The 22,730-nt window shown below is 39.7% G+C and overlaps 1 protein-coding gene and 1 long non-coding RNA gene across 13 annotated transcripts in view; one reads left to right on the forward strand and one right to left on the reverse strand.

Annotated features, from left to right (window-relative positions):
* Positions 1 to 17,584, reverse strand: part of LOC131953051 (uncharacterized) — a 192,351-nt gene extending 174,767 nt beyond the window's left edge. For 9 of the 12 annotated variants that reach the window (XM_059316063.1, XM_059316059.1, XM_059316058.1 and 6 more), the window contains exons 1-2: positions 15,322 to 15,425; positions 14,579 to 14,845 (exon numbers count right to left, since the gene is read on the reverse strand). In XM_059316063.1, coding sequence (XP_059172046.1) covers positions 14,579 to 14,690 — 112 coding nt within the window. In that variant the 5' untranslated portion in view covers positions 14,691 to 14,845; positions 15,322 to 15,425. Of the gene's footprint in view, positions 1 to 6,449; positions 6,666 to 11,942; positions 12,018 to 14,578; positions 14,846 to 15,321; positions 15,426 to 17,525 lie in introns of those variants that run through there. The other 3 variants (XM_059316060.1, XM_059316056.1, XM_059316055.1) reach the window with 2 other exon arrangements.
* On the forward strand, positions 12,435 to 15,222 carry LOC131953053 (uncharacterized). Its single transcript, XR_009388588.1, has 3 exons — positions 12,435 to 12,719; positions 12,862 to 13,000; positions 14,929 to 15,222. It is a non-coding gene; the product is annotated as an uncharacterized LOC131953053 (long non-coding RNA).
* Positions 17,585 to 22,730: the final 5,146 nt, after the last annotated feature.

Below are 22,730 nucleotides of genomic sequence, written 5' to 3' on the forward strand. Positions count from 1 at the left end.
TGAGTTATATTAAGGTGAATGTGAGTGGGTTATATTGGGGTGAATTGTGTGTGGGTTATATTGGGGTGTGGTAGGAACAGTTTTATGAGATGTTTGTGTGGGTGTGTGGGTTATATTGGGATGAACTGTGTGTGGGTTATATTGGGGTGAACTGTGTGTTGCTGTGTTTTTATGAGACCAGATGCTTGCGTGGGTGCGTGTGGGTTATAACGGGGTTATTTTGTGTGGCTGTAACACTGTTGTTTTTTTTATTAAACCAGAAATGTTGGCGTGTGTGAATGTGTGAGTGGCGTAACACTAGAACATAAGCAAGACGAGATATAAGGTGTATGTGTAATTGTGCATGCTAGTAAAACTGTGTATGTGTGTATAAATGGGTGATCGTCTAGATTATTCTCTACTCCTCGCGCACGTGATAAAACACCCACGTCTTACTACGACTCGTGACTAGACGACTCAAGACGTTCATTAAGCAGCGGGGTCCGGCTATACAGGGCCTGTAGGGATCCTACCATAGCTTCAAGCAAATCAAACAAAAAAAAATACGTTGTTCGTGGGTTTCATACATAGGCCTGTAGGGATCCTACCATAGCTTCAATCAAATCAAGCAAAAAATATATGTTGTTCATGGATGAGTTACATACATAGGCCTGTAGGGATCCTACCATAGCTTCAATCAAATCAAGCAAAAAATATATGTTGTTCATGGATGATTTATACATCCTACCATAGCTTCAATCAAATCAAACAAAAAATATATGTTGTTCATGGATGATTTACATACATAGGCCTATAGGAATCCTACCAGTAGCTTCAATCAAATCAAACAAAAAATATATGTTGTTCATGGATGATTTACATACATAGGCCTATAGGAATCCTACCAGTAGCTTCAATCAAATCAAACAAAAAATATACGTTGTTCGTGGGTTTCATACATAGGCCTGTAGGGATCCTACCATAGCTTCAATCAAATCAAACAAAAAATATATGTTGTTAATGGATGATTTACATACATAGGCCTATAGGAATCCTACCAGTAGCTTCAATCAAATCAAGCAAACAATTTATGTTGTTCATGGATGAGTTACACACATAGGCTGGAACATTGAGTTATTTGACTGAGTTACAATTTGTAAGCAGTGCAGCTTAGATAGAGAAGATTGATCTCAAGAGCTTAAATCGTACAGAAACTCTACAGAAGCTCTCACTGTGGATGTATGGACCCCAAGTCTAATTAACATTGAAACAGGTCCAACTCTAGAATTAGAATTGTGTTAGACACCGATATCAAAATCATGGACAGTTGGAGCGAAATTTTAAAAAGTCAATCCAAATGTTTTTTCTTAACACAATAAAAAGTAGCTAAGGAACATCAAAGTGGTCCAGAACCAATCCTGGTAATATTTAAAAAAAAAAATGCAACTGCACAAGATTATGTGCAGTGTACGTTAATGGAAGTAGTAAGGGTTGGATGAGGGTAGCTGAAGGTATCCCCTCACGTCCCACGAGTTATCTGATCGAATGAAAGAACGTGCGCGTGACGATTTCTGTATATGTGTATGCGCAAGGGTATGTGTGTATGTGTGATCGTGTGTGTGTGAGTGTGTGATCGTGTGTGTATGTGTGATTGTGTGTGTACGTTCATGCGAGTGTGAGTACATACGGCAACAACATCAGAGAAAGACGGCACGTGAGATACAGCCCCACCCCCCGTAACCCCCCCCCTCCCCCCGAGTATACAACAGTTCCGGAAGTGCCATCCATGCAGACATGCGCCAAACGAGAGCTGTAACTCATGCCTGGCACCTGAGGTTATGCAACCCCCCACCCCCCTCTCCCACAGTCTAAGTTATGGTGACATTCGGAGAAGTTGAACGCTCTAATTGGAACTGTCCATTAGGGTAATGAGCGTGTAGTTTAAACATTTTTCCAAATGTAAGGGCCTGGACTTATAAAGTTCAAAACAGTGTGTACTAAAATAGTCTTGCACATGCGGACATAATGAATAACAAACAATTTTTTTAAAAATAATGGAATTTTACATTCAATGCAATGACTTGGGATTTTTGTTACTGGTTTAATTTTTTTTAAATGTATGATAAAAATCAAACACACAGCCGCTATCAAAGTTCTCAACACTCCCCCTCACACACCCTCTAAGAAGTGAGCCAAATCGTGTATCTTTCATCTATCTACATCGGTATGCGCATTAAGAAACGTAGAAAAAATATAGGCCCACGGCTTTTCTTGGCGTTATTTTTACTTTGACCCTAGACAATGACGTCATCTAGCATCTCGCCAAGACATGTTCCACAGAAATAGACGACTATTTCCAGCTGTTTTCAAGTGTTAGGGCTTGTTACTGCATTACTTGCATATGCTCAACACTTCTTCGTTCTTAATTCTAATGTATGGGGAGATTTCTTCCAATACATCTAAGTATTACGTATAAACCTATTGCGCCTGCTTTTCTTTTAGTATTTGCTTCCATAGCCTTTATCCATCCAAGAACAAACTACAAGGCAGTTGTTTTGATTTCGGAGTTTTCTCTCCTAGGTGGGTTACTGTCCCTAGCTATCGAGACTTATCTGCCTTGGGGTTCAAACTCGGGACTTTTCGATTTAGTAACCATGAGCTTAACCGACCCGACACCATGTTCCACACTACTAAAAGACTATTCCCAACGAGGGTTTTTTACTTCATTGCTGGCATTTCCGAGATATGCAAAGTCAACTTTCAGGGGGAAGAAAACTGACTGATAAAACGTAATGCTTGTTTAAGACATGGCAGGCCTCAAACCCTTCAAGTGAAAGAACAGATAATTCAACGTATTCATGGGGAAAAGTCAATAGTTTGCAAGAATATAAATACACTTTCTGTAACGGGATAAGTAAACTTTCTGCAATAGAAAAAGTAAACTCAGTGCAACAGGGAAAGTAAACTTTGGGGGAGAGAAAGGATAGACCGTGACAAGTGATAAGAGCAGCGAGGTGGTGGGGTGTTTGATGGTGGGGTGTTTGGTGGTGGGGTGTTTGATGGTGGGGTGTTTGATGGTGGGGTGTTTGATGGTGGGGTGTTTGATGGTGGGGTGTTTGATGGTGGGGTGTTTGATGGTGTGGTGTTTGATGGTGGGGTGTTTGGTGGTGGGATGTTTGGTGATGGGGTGTTTGGTGGTGGGGTGTTTGATGGTGGGTGTTTGATGGTGGGTATTTGGTGATGGGGTGTTTGATGGTGGGGTGTTTGGTGGTGGGGTGTTTGGTGATGGGGGGTGGTGGGGTGTTTGATGGTGGGTGTTTGATTGTGGGGTGTTTGATGGTGGGGTGTTGGATGGTGGGGTATTTGATGGTGGGGTGTTTGATGGCGCGGTGTTTGATGGTGGGGTGTTTGATGGTGGGGTGTTTGATGGTGGGGTGTTTGATCGTGGCTGGTGGACGGGGATAAGCGAGCACGTGACATCTACGTAACACGTTCTGCTCGTCTCAGACAGAAACTGGGCCAAATTCTGGCATGAGACAAGGGGTGTCTGGATCTCTAGGCATCCGGGGGGGAGGGGGGGGGGGACAGAGGCTTCGGGCAAGTGTACATCGACAACTGACATCCAGGGTAGAGGGGGAGAGAGGAAAGGCGCTTGAGGCAAGTGTACATCGGCAACTGGCTTACGGATTAGAGGGGAAGGGGGAAAGAGTACTGACGCTTGGGGAAATTGAACATCTACAGCTGGCATCCAGAGAAGAGGTAGACGGGGGGGGGGGGGGGAGAGAGGTGGTAGGAGGATTGACGTTTGAGGCAAGTGTATAACTACAAATGCATAAAAATTAAGGCCAATATTTGATTGAAACGTCTGTATTTAGAATAAAACAAGTATACAAGCCCATAACAAAGGCAAATCTGTTCGTTGAAAAAACTCTCTGGAAATCCCAGTCATGGGATGCAATTAGATCGGTCCTGTTTGTCGCGTGACCAACATTCTCCCTCTGACATTCTCCCTGTGGAGTGAAACCTTGTGTGCAGCGTTTGTGTGCGCGGGGCTCTAAAATTACTTATACATTAAGGTCGTCGGTGTTTTACAAAATGATTGCACGGCAGGTTTACAACTACTGCGCAGCTTAGAGGAAACAGCGCGGGACACCCCATGTCAGACAATATCGAAGCTTCTCGAGTTCGGATCTCGGTAGGGATTTTGTGACTGCAGGGCGTCAAAGAATCCACCAAGCTCTGATGGGTATCTTACTTTGGTTAAGGCTGCTGGAAATAATGCTGACAACACCATCCCTTCGGTTGCTGAGCTCAAGAAATTAAAGGACTTCATATGCCCTATAGTTCGTTGGGTCAGAAAGCAAAAATGTATGTCTGACCAGACACCACAGACCATCACTTGACACCCCAGACCAGAATATCACGTGACACCCCAGACCAGACCATCACGTGACACCACAGACCATCACTTGACACCCCAGACCAGAATATCACGTGACACCCCAGACCAGACCATCACGTGACACCACAGACCATCACGTGACACCACAGACCATCACGTGACACCCCAGACCAGACCATCACGTGACACCCAGACCATCACGTGACACCACAGACCATCACGTGACACCCCAGACCAGACCATCACGTGACACCCAGACCACCACGTGACACCACAGGCCATCACGTGACACCCCAGACCAGACCATCACGTGACACCCAGACCATCACGTGACACCACAACCACGTGACACTCCAGACCAGTCCATCACGTGACACAACAGACCATCACGTGACACCCCAGACCAGACCACCATGTGACACCACAGACAATCACGTGACACTCCAGACCGTCACGTGACACCACAGACCAGACCACCATGTGACACCACAGACCACCATGTGACACCCAAGACCAGACTATCACGTGACACCCAGACCACCACGTGACACACCAGGCGATCACGTGACATCCCAAACCTAACCATCACGTCGATTACACCAGCAGCATCAGCGATGTGTGAGCGGTCAGGAAAACGCCCCTCTGAGTGGAGTTGGAGACACGTCACTAATTCAGCATGCATGGCCGGTGTTTTTCACGTGCTGTTGTAATTACATCCGTGACAATCAATTCTGGTAATCACATTCACGCCGATACTCAGCTTAATTGGTTCAAAGCAATCAATAACCTTTAATGTACATTGCCGTGGATATTTTTTTTATCATTTAATCTATTCAATAATCCTATATCAAACTGGAACAGTTTTGAAGTCGATTTTTAAAAAGATCTAACTTAATATATTCAGTATCCGTAAATATGGGTTCTTTGATGTTATTTGACAGGGCTGTATAATAGTGTACTAAGAACATTGTCTACGTAGATTGCTGTTAGGTTTAGAGTTAACTGTAAAGTAAGAGCTATAGCCGAGTCTAGGTAACGATATCACCAACAATAGCTTTAATGTGGCCAGCCAGATAACGGGAAAGTACCTAAATGTTTCTATATAACTCTGTTAAACCGAAATATTTTTCAGAATTTTATCCATTATTTATTCCACGATTATTATTCTTAATTTTAATCTCAATCTAGTTTTAAATTAATTCAGCAAAAGTAACAGAATAAGAGCGTATTGTGCATAGTAAACAAAGTCTCTTTCAGGCATCTCTTACGGGAATGGGGAAAGGGGGGGGGGGGAATGGGAGGGGGCACGTCCCTTAACGAAATAGAAATAACATATTATGGTATAATTCGATAGAAAATATACATATTTACCAGTGTCGTCCCTCCCACACACCCATTTTAAGTGCACCCCCCCCCCCCAGGAAAAAAATTGTGAAAGAAACCCTGACCATATAAATCTACTTAAGTCCAAAACATGTCGCCGCTTTAGTCGATCTATAAGAGAACGTTTTCAATACCAGCCAGGCTGCAATGTTGTTGGGTGGAGTTTTCCGGTCTATTTCCAATGTGCGAGAGTGTGTAGGTTACTCCGATAGTAAGGCTCTCATGTTACACTGTACTCTACCACTACAGGCCGTGTTGGCTATGTTTACAGGGAACTATAACACTGTCGGGATACGTGTTTAGCTGGCTATAGAAATCTACGTGGCGAATTACTCGTATGAGGGCAGGGTGATAGGTTTACATGATCGAAAGTATGGGAACTTTTTCAGTTAATTGAAGACTCATAACTGAGATAAGTGTGAGGGTTACGGTTAAGATTAGTTGGAGGGCAGATTAGCGGTTGGAATATCAATGTGAAGACATTGATATTCTGTTGGCTAATTAAATCTTCGGGTGATGAAGAGTGATGTTATAACTTGAAAGGAATTAAATCTATCAACATTTCTTGCAACACAAAATGAATTACATACACTATGTGTATTTGTATGCGAGTGTGTATATATGCGCATGTATATATACATGTGGTTAAACGATGGTCTACTTGATATGATAAAGCCAGCATTACCTGTATCCCTCCTCCTTGCCTGTTCATACTGTACCATAGGGCTTTTTGGTACATCCTCGTCAAAATACTCGAAGCCATCGGTTGGCGTCCGCTCCCCGTAGTAGGCCATGTGAGCCCGAGGACAGCGAAACTCTTGGACAGTACTAGGTTAGCCCGTACAATCCATGCTACGAAATACACAAGTTCTCATCGTCTTCACATGTAGCCTACACACCTCTGGAATACATATCTCGTTATAGACAACTGGTGAACGCACATATACTTATATATAGCCTTCACAACTCTGAAACACATATCTAGTTATACAAAACTGGTAAACGCACACATATAGCCTACACACCTCTGTAACACATAACTCGTTATAGACAACTGGTAAACGCTCATACACTTATATATAGCCTACACAACTCTGAAACACATATCTCGTTATAGAAAACTGGTGAACGCACACATAGAGACTACACACCTCTGTAACACATAACTCGTTATAGACAACTGGTGAACGCAAATATACGTATATATAGCTTACACACCTCTGAAATACATATCTCGTTATAGAAAACTGAATAACGCACATACACGTAAATATAGCCTACACAACTCTGAAACACATTTCTCGTTATAGACAACGGATGAACGCACATATACTTCTATAGATTAAACAACTCTGAAATACACATCTCATTGGAGAAAAACTATTGAACGCACACAGCTCTAAAACACAGCTATCTTATATGATCAAACTGATGAACACAACACAATGGTGCAAGTTAAACTACCATTTTAAAAGTTATACCTGAACATATTACCCACTAAAGTACACAATGGCCACGACTCATATACCAAACTACGCACGAAATAATCTTCCTAAAATTACTGTATGATACATGATAATTAACCATCATAGAAGAACGAAAATACAGTCTACGTATAAAGCACTAGGCCTGACCGAATAAACACTGAAAACATTCGAAACCTTCACATCAATATAAAAAACAAACTTGAGCAACCACGAAAATATTCAGTTCCGCTTTAACACCGAAAAATCCTCTTTAAAGTTTGCTGTCAAAAATCTCAAGCAAACAATGCCTTTGTATCCTAACAACCAGAATGATTAATGGAAAACTCGAGCGGCCTGGCGCCGTGTTATTCTAAATGTAAACAAACCTTTTGTTATTCTAGTATGACGCACACTTATGCAATGTTGTTTTTTTTTTATCCAACCAGTTGAGTGGGAAACCAACAACTATAGAGCACACAATGTAGAAAGTTGACAATGAAAAATAGTCGAGTAAAACTCTGTTGACGAGAGAGGTTAAAGTCCTGCTGTTTTAGCACCAGTTCCAGTGAAATCAATCTCAGGTCAGTCTTGTATCGAACCCTGCTCTGTCCACTTGAAACTATCCAGAAAACGTGACAGTAAAACCTGGATTCCACCTTCAGTCTGACGCCTAGCACTATTCGATATGTGCGCCAGCGGAAAGGTTCGATACAAATCAATGGAAAGTGTTATTGACAGAGAAACGTTATTAGAAACCATTAGTATCGGGCATTTTGATTTCTAGAGAACTTTACACAGCTTATACGACGTATGTGGAATCGATCGCTACAGCTGATTTTAGATACGCTGTATCAGGCACGGGGTAGACTAGGTTTAGTCATGGGTAGGTCAAGTGGTTAAAAAAAACGTTTCCCATAGCACTCACCTATAGTACTCAACTTCTCAACAGGTAAAATGGGGTCACCTACTGAGGTAGAACGTACAGTACCTCCCACTATAAAACACGGTGAGCTCAAACTACCGCTCACGTGCAATCCAACTAATCAATTAGGCTACTTCATCAATATGAGCGATCTAATTTTAATGAAACGTCACGGTGTGACTCTCATTAATTAGCCACATGTTGCAATAGTTCTCACGGTGACATTTAAAGCTGAAATCTTATGTCTGGTACCATTCTATGGAAACATTGTACATCCAACAACACTCGATATCAACTGTCAGTCGGTGTCAAAAGGTGAATAGATAGCTCGTGCTATAATAAGCTTTACAGTAAAACTGCTAATATGTGGAGGAATCTGAAACATTGAATTTTTACCGAACGAAAGGTAATATCGATAGTATTAAACCAGAAAATAAGTTACAATGTGTAGAGGTATCTGTAACATCCAATGTTTACCGAAAGAAAGTTAATATCCATACGAACACATACAATACAATATCGACCTTTTTACCTAGCCAACACATCGTAGAATCAAATAATGTTAGGCCTAAGTGTCACAGTCATTTAATCTAAGAAAAAAAAACACACTGTGTACTATTGAAAACTACTCGAACTCTTCTTAAACTCGGATAACATAGAGACAGTCTTACACCACTAGAACTACATTTTATTTGTATGAAACATCCAGATGAGAAATCAGATCAACCAACAACTTTCTATACGGTGTAATGAGAAAGTTAACCATCTGGCCCAGTTAAAACGTGAAATAACACGGATATAAAAACAACAGACTTTATCTCCACGATAGACGAGCCCTTGAAAGTTGAACAGACATGTACACGCTGGGGGTCACCCAGTGTACGGTACACTGTAGGCCGATGTGACGGAGAGAGAGAAAAACTTAGAGCCAGCTGATGATGGCAGAGTTGCGAAACGTTAGAGCAGGTCTATCTGGGACGAGTGAGATCAAAGCCGGTAACGACTAAAACAGGCAGATAACGTCTCATAGCAGGTGTGCAAGTAAGTCACTACCGCATCAGTTCATTCGACTAGCGAGAGGGGGGGGGGGGCTTTAGCCATAGGGTGTTAGTGAATCAACCACTTACGTTATTTTTAAAAAGAATGATAGTCATACAATGACAATATATGGAGATTTGTGTTGAAGGCTTTTACTTATACTCTCTGAGGGACTGCACTGTAAGAAATAACAATAGATTTCTCCCCCCCCCCCTCCATAAGTACTATTTCAGCTCTAGATTTTGAATAAAGCAGGACTCTTTTAATATTTTCTTTATAGTACAAGCACACACCTGAAGTGAGTTCTAACTACAGCCGTACAATGTGAGGGTTACACAAGAGACGTGTAGCGGCTGAGAGAGAGTGCAGGAATTTGGCAACACCTCAACTCAGACACTCGGCAATGCAGGAGGTTATGACCCTTCGATGTGTGAGCTCGGGGTCACGTGATCGGCTCTCTATTTATAACTTATCCTTATTGATCCCCAAAACCATTTAAATACTAGGATACACCACCTGTCTCACTGCCATATTACAACACACTGACGAACAAAAAAACAGCAACATAGCTTTTAGCGGTTAGCAACAAAACAAACTGCTATACTTGTATTAACTGTCCTTAATACTACATAGAGCACATGTAGATACAAAATATGAGTTCGTGAGGATACATTAGCCTACACATTGAAAAGATCAAGATCTATAGTTTACACAATGACTAACACCAAAAGTCGGACACAAGTGTCGTTACAGACAGCAAACACAACTAACCAACGTGTATCGTATAACACACACAGAGAAACCAAGAGGAAAGCGATACGTCGTATCGATTGCTGGATCTAGCTCGCTTGTTGATTCAAACAGAAAAACTTACAACTTTAGAAATACATGCACGTCGTTTGGAAGACTGGGGCGAAAACATACTCAAAACCCATGTATTTTCATAATAAAACCATCATCCATTAGAAAAAAAAGATAAAACAACATCAGCTGATGTGGAAGAAATTGATCTGAACAAATTTTACAATGTAAGTTGGCACAGCTGTTGGCGGTATAAACTGGGCCTATATGACTTGGACACACTGTCAGCTGTCACTTTAAATGAGGAGGGGGATGCACACAATTGGAACTAGAGTAAAAGCTGATGCTAAGTGAGCAGGTCTTTTCTAGAGGTAATGTAACCAGTACTAGGACAGGTGTATCCAGTACTACAGCACATAGACAAAAATAGTTGTGATATAACCGGCCCTACACCTAATATCACCAGTCCTACACCAAATATAACCAGTCTTACACCAAATATAACCAGTCCTACACCAAATATAACCAGTCCTACACCAAATATAACCAGTCATACACCAAATATCACCAGTTATACACCAATATAACCAGTCCTACACCTAATATCATCAGTCTTACGCCAAATATCACCAGTCCTACATTAAATATAACCAGTCCTACACCAAATATCACCAGTCCTACACCAAATATCACCAGTCATACACCAAATATCACCAGTCATACACCAATATAACCAGTCCTACACCAAATATAACCAGTTCTACACCAAATATAACCAGTCCTACACCAAATATAACCAGCCCTACACCAAATATCACCAGTCCTACACCAAATATAACCAGTACTACACCAAATATAACCAGCCCTACACCAAATATCACCAGCCCTACACCAAATATCACCAGTCCTACACCAAATATAACCAGTCCTACACAAAATATAACCTGTCCTACACCAAATATAACTAGTCAAATATACACAAACAATTGATGTAACCAGTTATACACAAAGCCATTCCTAAACTAGATACAACGAAAAAAGTTGAGATACAGCCAGTCATAAAACAGGTGTGACCAGTCCTGCACTAAATATAACCAGTCTTAACATCAGACATAGGATAAACAATTGATATAGCCAGTCCTACACCAAATATAAACAGTCCTACAGCAGAAACCATTCCTGCGCCATACATAGACAAAAAACAAGTGATATATTAAATAACCAGCCCTATACCACAGATGAAATAGTAATCCAATGAGAAACCCTTCACTAGTCTATATCCACTTGCCTAATCGATAACACCTGCCCTACCACTGCGGTGAAACAGTCACCATTCAAACACAGCCATTCATTATATGATCTCTAACGAGCTCATAGATCAGATAGCATCTGGTAACAGCGACAATGAAGGGACATAATCAACACCTCGCACATCACTACACATTTGATGTGACAAACACGTATAAATAATTCACTCTGTGTCGGTAAAAAAAACACACAAAAACACAGTCTAGTGCCGGAAATTAAACCCGAAACAGGAAAAAAAAAACACAATATTACACATTTCATAATTTTCCTGGAATAAATAACAGTACTAAAACGCAAATAACTTGCAGTAAAAGTTTAAAACCTGAACAACTTAAAGCACTTTAGATGTCCAACTATTTCACAGAAAAAAAAAACAACAACAACCCAACAGCTAAAAACGTCCACGTCGAAAGATGAGCGCCTAGTTACACAGTTACATAACGATCCACTATCTCATTATCCCTTGTGTTTCACAGCTTGCCTGGCCCAACCGTAGCACGTCTAGTCATCGCCAATATTGAACTAAGAAAAACCAAACACCGCCGTCCGCACACACTCATTAATTAACGCACTTTGATTTTCCTCATTAACATTCTTGAAAAAAAAAATTAAATAAATAAAGAAAACATTTCCAGCGCTCCACCTTTCAACACAACAGGTTTCTACACATCCAGTAAACAGGTAAGGCCGACAACCACCCTCAAATCTAGCTGCTACGCTCGCAATAACAGGAGAAATGCTGGGGCGAAAGAGAGAGAGACGGGACGATACTGAATGGAACGTAGAAGAGAATATCATACACGGGTGGGTGGGTGGTTGGTTGGGGGAGTGGTGGGGGCGTTACGTCTCTGACATAGCTGCGTAAAGCCGGTAAATCCACAATCACAAAGTTATAGGCACCACGCTTCATGTCACTGGATTTATACACGGGCACATACGGTCTCGTTGGTTGGGGGGTGGGGGGGGGGGGTGTTAATGTGTGTGAGGGGGTGGGAGGGGAGGAGGGAGGGGCTAAATCAGGGCATCAGGCTGAATATGTGACACAGTTGTACTAAAGTAAACCGTCAGAATTGATATTTTGTAGCTAACTTTATGTGTGTTTTTAAACAGGGGAAAAAAAAACAACACATACATTATTTTAAAAGGTTTTCAATCAAAGGGAAGGGTGGAGCTAGGCAGACACATGTAACCGTATGGTTGTAAAGTCTAGCATGCAGCAGTACTGTAGACCAGCAGTACAATAGCTTTACACAACAGTGGGTACAGTACAGCACTAGGCCCCGCATAGCTGGTCTGTGTTGGTTACAATGGGAGACATTCCTGTGTTGCCGGCTCATAGCAGCACATAGGTGTATGATGGGGCACAGTGTTCCATCACACCTGGAGTATGTAACACAACTTTTGGCTTCTTTGTTTGCAGGTAAATATGTCATTTGATCATCATTAGAACAGGTGTGTTGGAAACCTGCTAACCACAGCACATAGGTGTATGATGGGGCACAGTGTTCCATCACACCTGGTGTAAGTAACACAACTTTAACTTTTGGTTTCTCCATTTGCAGGTACCTGTGTCATTTGATCATTACTGATGCAGGTGTTTTGAAACTCTATGGATTAGCCCATTCTACACTACTCTACAGGATAGAAATTAGACAGGCCAACACAGTGAATGCTTGGATGGTTTCATAACAGGAAATATCTGTAAGTTGACTATAAAAACACTTTGGAGGGTGCATGCCAGGTTATTTAAATCATGTAAGATTATAAAACAAAGTCTATGTTGGTTGTGCATACATAACTAACTAACTAAAAAAACTATAACCCGTTTTATAATCAAGTAATCTTACTGTTTTCATCTATGGTTCATTTAACTCATAATGAAAGGTTAGTGAGAGCATTGCCAAGGGGGTCTACACATACATTCTTAACAACACATAGGGACATATGACAGTTGTAATTGTTGTTATTAAATGTTTTAGGTTCAACATTTTTCATTTAATCTGTTGTTACATTGATAGTTCGCGTATTCGCCTCAATATAACCAACCCTGAAATTTTTCTTTTATCAAGGAATAAATCTAGCCCAGACCTATATAAAAATAATTTTTTTTACTGAAGTTTGAACTAAATCTATATTTATAGCTAATCAATAGAAGTACAATTAAGTGGGAAAAACATGTTTTTTTTCGTAAACCAAGTTTGACTAAAGAAATTTTAGCACAATGCACATAGATCTAAAAGCTTAAATTTTGCTTTAATTTATTTCAACATGAATATAAAAGTACTTAAGGGACTTAATGCATTATTGTTTAATAAAACATAAAAACTATATTCCAACTAACCAAAATCAGTGTCAATTTATCAATTAATATAAAGGTAAATAGATCAGCAATATAAAAGATAGCAGCTCTGTAAAAAAAATTAAATCCTGCTTCTTAATGCCAGTGTTACTGTTTAGGTGAGAGATAAGTTTTGTGGCTTAAGCTAGAGATACAGATAATAGAATCATATTATAGCTTCGACTCGGCCTAGACTTCAGTTTTATAGGTCAGGCTAGGGTTATGTTAGTGATACTAGCAAAATATAGCTTCTTTATAGGTCTAAATATAGCTTCTTTATAGGCCTAACCTACTGACATTTTTACAAGTAGGCTACCAAATTATTAGGCCTTCTGTGAATAAAACACAGTATTATATGCTTACTTATTAAAACACACCATCAAAAGGAGAGACATTGTTTCTCACATAGACTATACTATATGGTGCATAACATGATGTTTAATACTTAATTGTGTTGGAAAAAATAAAGAAAAGAAATTTCTCATTGATAATCACAATTTTAATTTAACTGTTATATTACATGTTAAGCCTAACATCTAACTAAATTTATAAATCTAACCAAAACACTATAGTACTCATGCATGTACTAAAATGGATTTTTACATTTTATTTTAACTTTTGAAATGTGTTTAAACTGAGCTCAAATCAATCATGGATTTACAAAACTTCCACAGCAAATACAGCTAAATCTAGATTTACTAATGAAGGACAATTTATTAATACTTGATACATTTTTAAGGGGAAAAAAAGATGTATCAGCAATAGTGAAAGAATTTATCCCTTGATTCTTCTTGTTACTAAATATAAACATGACTCACAAATATGACAAAACAAGACAGATCAATAACTATTATTGGAGGATGACTAGACTAGAACATGAGTCAAGTATAGACATTCACAAAGGGAAGCAACAGGTATAATTATCTAAGCAGAGTTCTTACCTGCTATCCGAATTACTGCCCTATCAGCTGGGTCCAACTGAAGGATGCACAGTGGCAAGTCACTATAATCCGTTAGGTATTGCCAGTCCCTGTCGCCCCATGGGCTTTCCATTGTAAGAACCCTTCACTCGTTCGATATCAAAACTTGTAGTCGTTGGATCATTGTCATTGGTTAAACAATTTAAAAATTTTAATCCATTTTTCCCCAGGTAATTTGGTTCTTTTTGATGGTTTAGAATAAAAATAAATTGTGGTTATATCCAGTTTCTGAAAATAAAAGAAAATCGTAGTTGAAACTCATAATACACTTTATTTGAAGCTATAATCTTTTAATATTCTCCTTCTCTTAGTGTACGTGCTCCTCACTTGTTACTGAAGATGAAAAAAAATCGATCAGAGACCGGCAGTGCAACAAGACAGATCATCCTGTGTTTCACTGTTTGCTGTGTCAACATGCCACATTTTACGACACATAAAGGAATGTAATGTGCGCATCGATTTGAACATTAGCCTGAGCCATTTATTTTTTTACTCTCATATTATAATAAACGAATTATTTACTAAAATTACCATTTCTTAGGCCTACAGATTCGGAAATTTGTTTTATAAAAACTTTTAAAAAATAAATTATTTTTTATTTCCAATCCAAGGATTTTATTTTATTTATAAAATTAGTAAGAACACTCTAAGATTAATCAATAACAACCAACGGCGATAGGCATACATGTTACCAAAATACATACCTGCTTTTTAAATTATTCCAAAACCCTAAAATGTTCTCGTTTCATCCAAATCATCCGACTACCATAACTAATGTTTTCACAATTTATGCTAGAACATGGCTGCCAATCAGTTTCTTTTTCCAGAGTAGCTTCCCTTGTCATTTAATATTTTTGTTCATTTTAACCATCAATATGTTTCAATCACACACATATTTTATCGTTAACAATTTATCACGGCGAGTAAATTTATAATTTTTCAGTAAACAGTGTAAATGTTTTGAAAATGTACTTTAATTATTTTAAAAATATCCTTTATTTTCGATGATTCAAGCGGTAGGCTATAATCGATACATGATCAATACAACCGTCGTTCTGTAAAACCAGCTCTCATTGGTCTGAATATATCAGCTCAATATGCATATAACCGTATAATATGTAGCCTATACCGGTATACATACATACATATATATATATATATATATATATATATATATATATATATATATATATATATATATATATATATATATAATATATACCTACACATATGCTGATAAAAGATGTTCTGATAGACTGGGATCAGTGACTATTAGATGACTGGTTTTCTTTGATAGGATGAAAGAAAAAAATATTAAGTAGGCCTACTCTAGCAGACTAAATTACAACTCAGGCCGTACCCTTAAGTTTATGCCAAAACACACAAACAGTTAGGGGCTTCTTTAATGTTATATAGATTAAGACCTATTTCTAAATGCTATTTGTAGGAAAAAAAGTTATGTTTTCTGTTGATAGCCTTCTTGTAACCGTTGTTTAAAAGACCTAACCTAGACATTCCCTTACACACGTCACACGGGTCATTGATTAATTCCTAACTATATCTTGACCTACTTTCTCCCCTCTTTGCCCATCCTAATCCCCTGCATCAATTAAATATATAAAAAAACGTGCGTGCATAGTCTGTATAGAAAGTGGGTGGGGGTGGGGGATATGGTCATGTGACTTGATATAGTTGAAACCATAGGATAGGGAGGGGTTGTACATTAGTCTAGGATTGGACATGTTATTAAATGGTTTAAGGCGGGTGAAATGGAGTAGACGAAGTAGCTGTTTAATTACTGGCGTGTATGTGGGTGTACTCACGCCTATTAATAGTAACGTGTTTTTTCGACCTCATATTGATCGTGAGTACTCTGCACAACATTTGGCCCCGTTGTTTTTCCCGTGTTGTCGTGTTAGGATATGTAAGGGGTCGCATTACATCGTATTAGATCTGAGTTGGGTACAGGCAACAGTATCCTTGCTAGCTAGTTCACATTATAGGCTTATGTTCTGAACTTTGTATCACACTGGAACATTTGTTCCGATCATGAATCACACTGAACATTTGTCCAGACTATCCCTACATCGGCAAACTAAACTTCGATTGACTGACATGCCTTCACTTGCATCGCAAGGCGTGTCATCAATAGTCTTCACGCAATTGCTACAACTTAATCAACCCACACTAAAAATTATGTGTAAACACGGTGACATAATCAGAAATTAGTACTGTTGTGTAGGTCGGGGGGGGGGGGGGGGGTGGCATGTGTTGTTTTTTTATGACATCCAAAATTTTGAAATTGTAAACAAAAAGCGACCGTAGAAAATAACTTTCGGTAACACCACCACTGACTACGCCACTGACTGTAAACCCTTACTAAAATCAACACGAACACGATGGCGCAGCAAGGAGAGGAGTGGGGGAGCGACACATACATTGTTGTAACTAGACTACAGGAGTTGTTGGTTTGAAGATATCTAGCCTACGTGAACTTTATTGCGACGTGATCGAAAGTCCGCATCGTGCTGTTTTACAACATACTTTTACACACTATAATATGAACATATGGGATTGGAGAGTCAGTAATGCGAATTCATTTGTAAAGCCTGCATTACCTCGCGTAATATCATAAATGATAACAAATTAATAACAATTATAAGAAATTGATAAGCTCAATGCGTGACTGCAGAAATCATAAACACAACGGCAAAGATGATGCTGTTGTTTTTAGTACTGTCAAATTATCAAAGTAATTGAGGTTTCGATAAAAGATCATCACCATACTGAAAAACAAGATGTAGGCCTACTTGTCTAATTTACAATTTAATTTAAAGAACAATTGAATTCGTATCGAAAACAGCGTCCCTATATTTAAAATGTGTAGCTAAATGTAAAACTACATTACCTTCAACGTCTTTTCTGGTTATCAGGAGAAAAAAAAACATGCTATCCTTCTTGCTTAGCGGTTTGAATGGCTAAGTAGCCTAGCTATTCATAGTTGCACCATTAAGGTGATTCATTCATTGAGCTACACTCCACGTAGGGGTGATAACTTTGTATTATCAAATAAAGGAGCGGAGTGGTGCATTAGTGTAAATACACGGACACGTCACCTCCAGCAGTTTAAAAACATATCTATCAATGTGAAACTCAAGCAAGGCTACACACGACGACACAACTAAAACGGAAATACAAGCCCGTACTTAATTTCACAGCGACGCTTCTAACCACACAAACAATAATCATTGAACTGCAGGCGGGGGGTTATACGGTTCGTTAGTGCACACCGTTTTAACAGGAAGTGTTGCGCACCGTATAAGTTTCACGCTGGCTAACGGTGTAAGGCAGGGGTCGGCAACCATTTGAGGCGGAAGAGCCAAAAGCTACAATTTTCAAAATTTCCCTGGTTTTAAAGAGCCACTAACATTTTTTAAATTTCAAATATTTTATTTTTTTATTAAGATTATTAGTAATTGTTCAAGGAGCTGGAGAGCCGCATCTTGATGTCAAAAGAGCCGCATGCGGCTCGCGAGCCGCAGGTTGCCGACCCCTGGTGTAAGGACTTGGCTGTGTTTGTTTGCTCAAACTAAATAAAAGGGAGAAGACTTGTATCATTGTTTACCAACTTAGCAACCCTAATTCCCCCCTCCCCCCTACACATTGCATCTTAAGAAAGAACAAATAGATAATATGATGTCATTTTCTTGGTCAAGGCTGTGTCTTTTTTCGAGTAGCCATTCGCAATAACCACACACAGTCTAGCGAGATACGGTTCTTAAAACTTTGGGGTTAGGTTTACTAAAGCAGGGGTAAGTTTTGGTCTAGGGAAAGTTCAAATTTAGCGATGAAATATCGCTGTCAACGATACTAGCAGAGCAAATATGTAGGACTAATCGACAAGTATTATCAGGTTATAAGTTTTATAACACGGTAATAAGCCACTAATGCTTTATAACATACTTTAATTTATTGAAGGCCTACTTGAAAAGAAATAGAAGCCTTGGCAGATAAGCGCGTTTTCGGGAAAACCCAAACCTTCGCGGATATTCTTACACGCGGAATCGACAGGGCGAAAATTGCTGGGCTTTATACTAGTGAAGCCGTTAGCCACAACGGCGGTCTAACAGCAAAACACTCATTATCCGCTACGAATTTTTGTTATCTTTTCATTTGCAAAAAATTGTAAATGTTTTATATAACTTTATGCTCACACTGATCCTAAAATAAGAGGAAAAATGTATACGTTTTTGTCAGAGGCGTAGCGAGGGGGGGGGGGCGAGGGGGGGGGTCGTATGTCCCCGGGCGCCGACCTTAGGGGGCGCCAAAATGGTTTGGAAAAATAAATTGAAAGCTTGAGGGGGGGGGGGGTGCAAATCGAAATCTTGAGGAAGGGGTGGGGGTGCAAATCGAAAGTTTGTCCCCGGGCGCCGGGAGGGGTCGCTACGCCTCTGGTTTTTTGTGAAATTTGGTAAACAAGTAAATCTAGCGAAAAAAAATCTTGTCGAAAAAAAAACTTTAAGAAATTATTAAAAATAATATGAAGACTTACCTTCTTAAAGCGTTTGTCCGACATAACACGAATTTTATTTACTACTAGCGTACGCTACACCAACACACCAACATTTTTTTTTCCTGTTTTAACGAAAACACTTTTTTTTCTGTTTTTAATATCATTCATCATTAATATTAATATAGATTCTTATCATAGATTTAATTTGTAACGCTAAAGCTTAACATCGGTCGGGGATATATCGAACACAGGCTGCAGTTTTCTCTGGTTTTTTTTAATGAATTAATTGGATAGTGTTATAAAAGTTAGACAACTCAATACAATTATACATTCAACCAGGGGAGATAAAAAAAATGTTGTTGAGGCTTAAATATAAACCTCGAAATGTAGGCCTATTCATAAATATTCCAAGATGGACATTCATTTAACGAAAGAATACAAAAATAGCTGCAGATAATCGGAAAGACGATGTCGAGTTATTTTGAAACGAATGCTAGTCTGGGTTGGATTATAGGGACAGGGGCGTAGCGAGGGGGGGGGGGGGGGGCGGGCGGGGGGTGCGGAGCGCACCGGGTGACACCATTTAGGGGGGTGACACCAAGGCAAAAAATAGCAAAATATATAGAGAAAAACTTGAGGGGGGGGGTGCAAATCGAAAGTTCGAGGGGGGGGGTGCAAATCGAAAACTTGAGGGGGGTGCAAATCGAAAGTTCGAGGGGGGGGGGGGTGCAAATCGAAAATTTGAAAGTTTGTCGCTACGCCTCTGAGGGGGTGACACCATTAAGTGCCGCACCGGGTGACACCCGACCTCGCTACGCCACTGTATAGGGATCCAAGATCTTTAGATGACCCGATAAATTGTCGGGAGACGAGCAGATCTTTGCTTCAGGAGAAAAAAACTCGTGTTTTTTTTTTTTTTTTTTTACAGGAGTGCTTTTGTGAACTTAACACTGTTAGAAGCTACCGTGTGTGGTGTAGTTGTGCTCTATACTTTGTATCCATACAAATAGTAACCCAGCTTCTCTAAAAAAAAAAAAAAAAACTAATTAAAGAATGATGTTGGTGTAGTCAATGATGACGTTATATTCATCAGGAGAAGCAGCTTTTATATTTTTGTGAATATTCGCGAGGTGGGGGGGGGGGGGGGGGGGGGGGGGGGTAAAGGTAGCGGTGTGACAAGATACACTTTTTTTATTTTATAAAATACGAGCCGGCCCGCGGCATAACATACGCCGCTATTTAGTTGTTTCTAATTTTCAATAATTCATAATTTGTGAATTCGACAGTACCAACGCTGACACTGAAAATATTTCTTTTAAAACACTATAAGTAGCTCTTTAAGGACCATAACCCCCCCCCCCCCCCTTCCTTCCCTCCCCCCCTCCTCCCCCCCCCCCCCTACGTTTAAAATCGTTGGCTCTGCTTGTAAACATTAGAGTGAACACAGCTCACTAAAACCATGTAGGGGTGGGGAGGTAGGGAGAGCGTTTGCAGCTTGTTTTCTAACGGCTCGAAGAAGAGAATTATATATATAGATAACAATAGGTGGAACATTAATTCATTAAGATTTTGTTGTTTTTTTTTTTTTTAAGCGAGAGGGAAAATCTTTGAAAGGGTTATGGCATTAAGATGATCGGGGTGGGGGGGGATGAAGAGGAAGGTCTTGGTAATGTCATTTGAAAGGGGTATGACATTAAGAAGATGGGGGGGGGGGAGGGAAGGTCTTGGTAATGTCATTTGAAAAGGGTGTGACATTAAGAAGATGGGGGTGGGGGGAGAGGGGAGGTCTTGGTAATGTCATTTGAAAGGGGTATATCATTAAGAAGATGGGGGGGGGGAGAGGGAAGGTCTTGGTAATGTCATTTGAAAAGGGTGTGACATTAAGAAGATGGGGGATGGGGAGGGGCGTTTAGGGCCTAAATATCTTGTTTAAGTGCACATCGGCAGTTATTGATGAGACCTAACCTACAATCTGGTACATTGATTCCGCTATACGTTGTCTATTCCTGATCCTTCTTTGTCTATATAACACCATTTTTTTTAAAACTCCGACACAAATCTGATTTTTTATTTATTTAAAGAACTAAACTGTAATGTTTTCACTTCCTGCAATGGCCTATTTTTTTTCTCTCTACTTAATGTATTTTTTTTGTAAACATGCACTATTTTCTTTTCATTAAGCACGTTGCAGTGTCTGCATGCCCCCCCCCCCCCCCCCCCCCCACTCTCCCACCCCCCAATGCTTAGCTTTAAGGTTACAATTCGCTGTTATGGCGTTATTCAATGTATATCAGTATTATCAGAGACCCATAGTGCAGAGGCGTAGCGACCTAATCCGGCACCCGGGGCGGACTATCAATTTTGCGTCCCCCCCCCCCTATTTCTATATATAGTTATTCCTGTCTGTGAAAAAGCGCCCCCCCCCCCCCCCCCCAGTTGGAGAGGTTGTGTGGCGCTTCTTACCAGTTACTATCCTATTTCGGTGTAAAAAAGTTGTTAAATCAGTGTGTAAAGCCTTGTAGACGTTTATTTTTTCGAAGCTTTTACAGTGTATAATTCGATACTTCAGCTTAAAATGAGCTTTCAAATTAATTTCTCTACCCCTTTTGGCGCCCCCTTAAGGTCAGCGCCCTGGGCGGCCGCTCCACCCGACCTCCCCTAGCTACGCCTCTGCTATAGTGTTGGGATATGACCCGACTAAAAGTAAAAAAAAATATAATAATATCTATCCAACACAGACTAGCATTGGTTTCTAAGTAACTCCGATTATGTGCAGGTATTTTTTCTTTTCTTTTGTATAACTATTTTATAACCTTCATTTGATAACATCATTGTTAGTAATATAAGGGTCAACGCAATGTTGAAAATAAATTAATAGAACCGTTTCACATTTATCGTTAATGTTTTTCTGTTACAGCTACTACTCATATCTATAGTATACACAACAAAGGGAAATAATTTAAATTATGAGCCAGGGAACCGTTTAAATACTGGCACATAAATTACTAACATAATTTTAAATGCATTCATTACTCACTATTATAATAACCATAATATATAAATGTGTACATGACGTTTTGTCATTTTGTTTCATACCTATAAGAAAATGCAATTATTATTTGAATCTGTTATAAATTAGAAACCAGTAGCTATCATAAATACCTAATTACTAGACATATAAAATTTACGCTTAATCGGCGGTCATTAGTTTTTAGATAAATTGGTTAACGAATAATACTGAAAATAAGTAAAGCCCACAGCCCAAAAACCCCCCTTGGTCAATGGAGCAGGCGAATTAGAGTTCACCTGTGTCTAGACCAGGGGTCGACAAACTGCGGCTCGCGAGCCGCATGCGGCTCTTTTGATATCAAGATGCGGCTCTCCAGCTCCTTGAACAAATACTAATGATCTTAATAAAAAAAATTAAATATTTGAAATGAAAAAAAATTTAGTGGCTCTTTAAAACCAGGGAAATTTTGAAAATTGTAACTTTTAGCTTTTCCGCTTCAAAAGGTTGCCGACCCCCTGGTCTAGGCCCTCGGAAAAATAAGGGACAGTGTGGCAAACACCATGCCCATCCACCCCAATCCTCCCCAACCC

This window comes from Physella acuta, unplaced genomic scaffold (assembly GCF_028476545.2).
Source record: "Physella acuta isolate Inbredline_101_S28 unplaced genomic scaffold, ASM2847654v3 ptg000902l, whole genome shotgun sequence".
NCBI classification, from domain to species: domain Eukaryota; kingdom Metazoa; phylum Mollusca; class Gastropoda; family Physidae; genus Physella; species Physella acuta.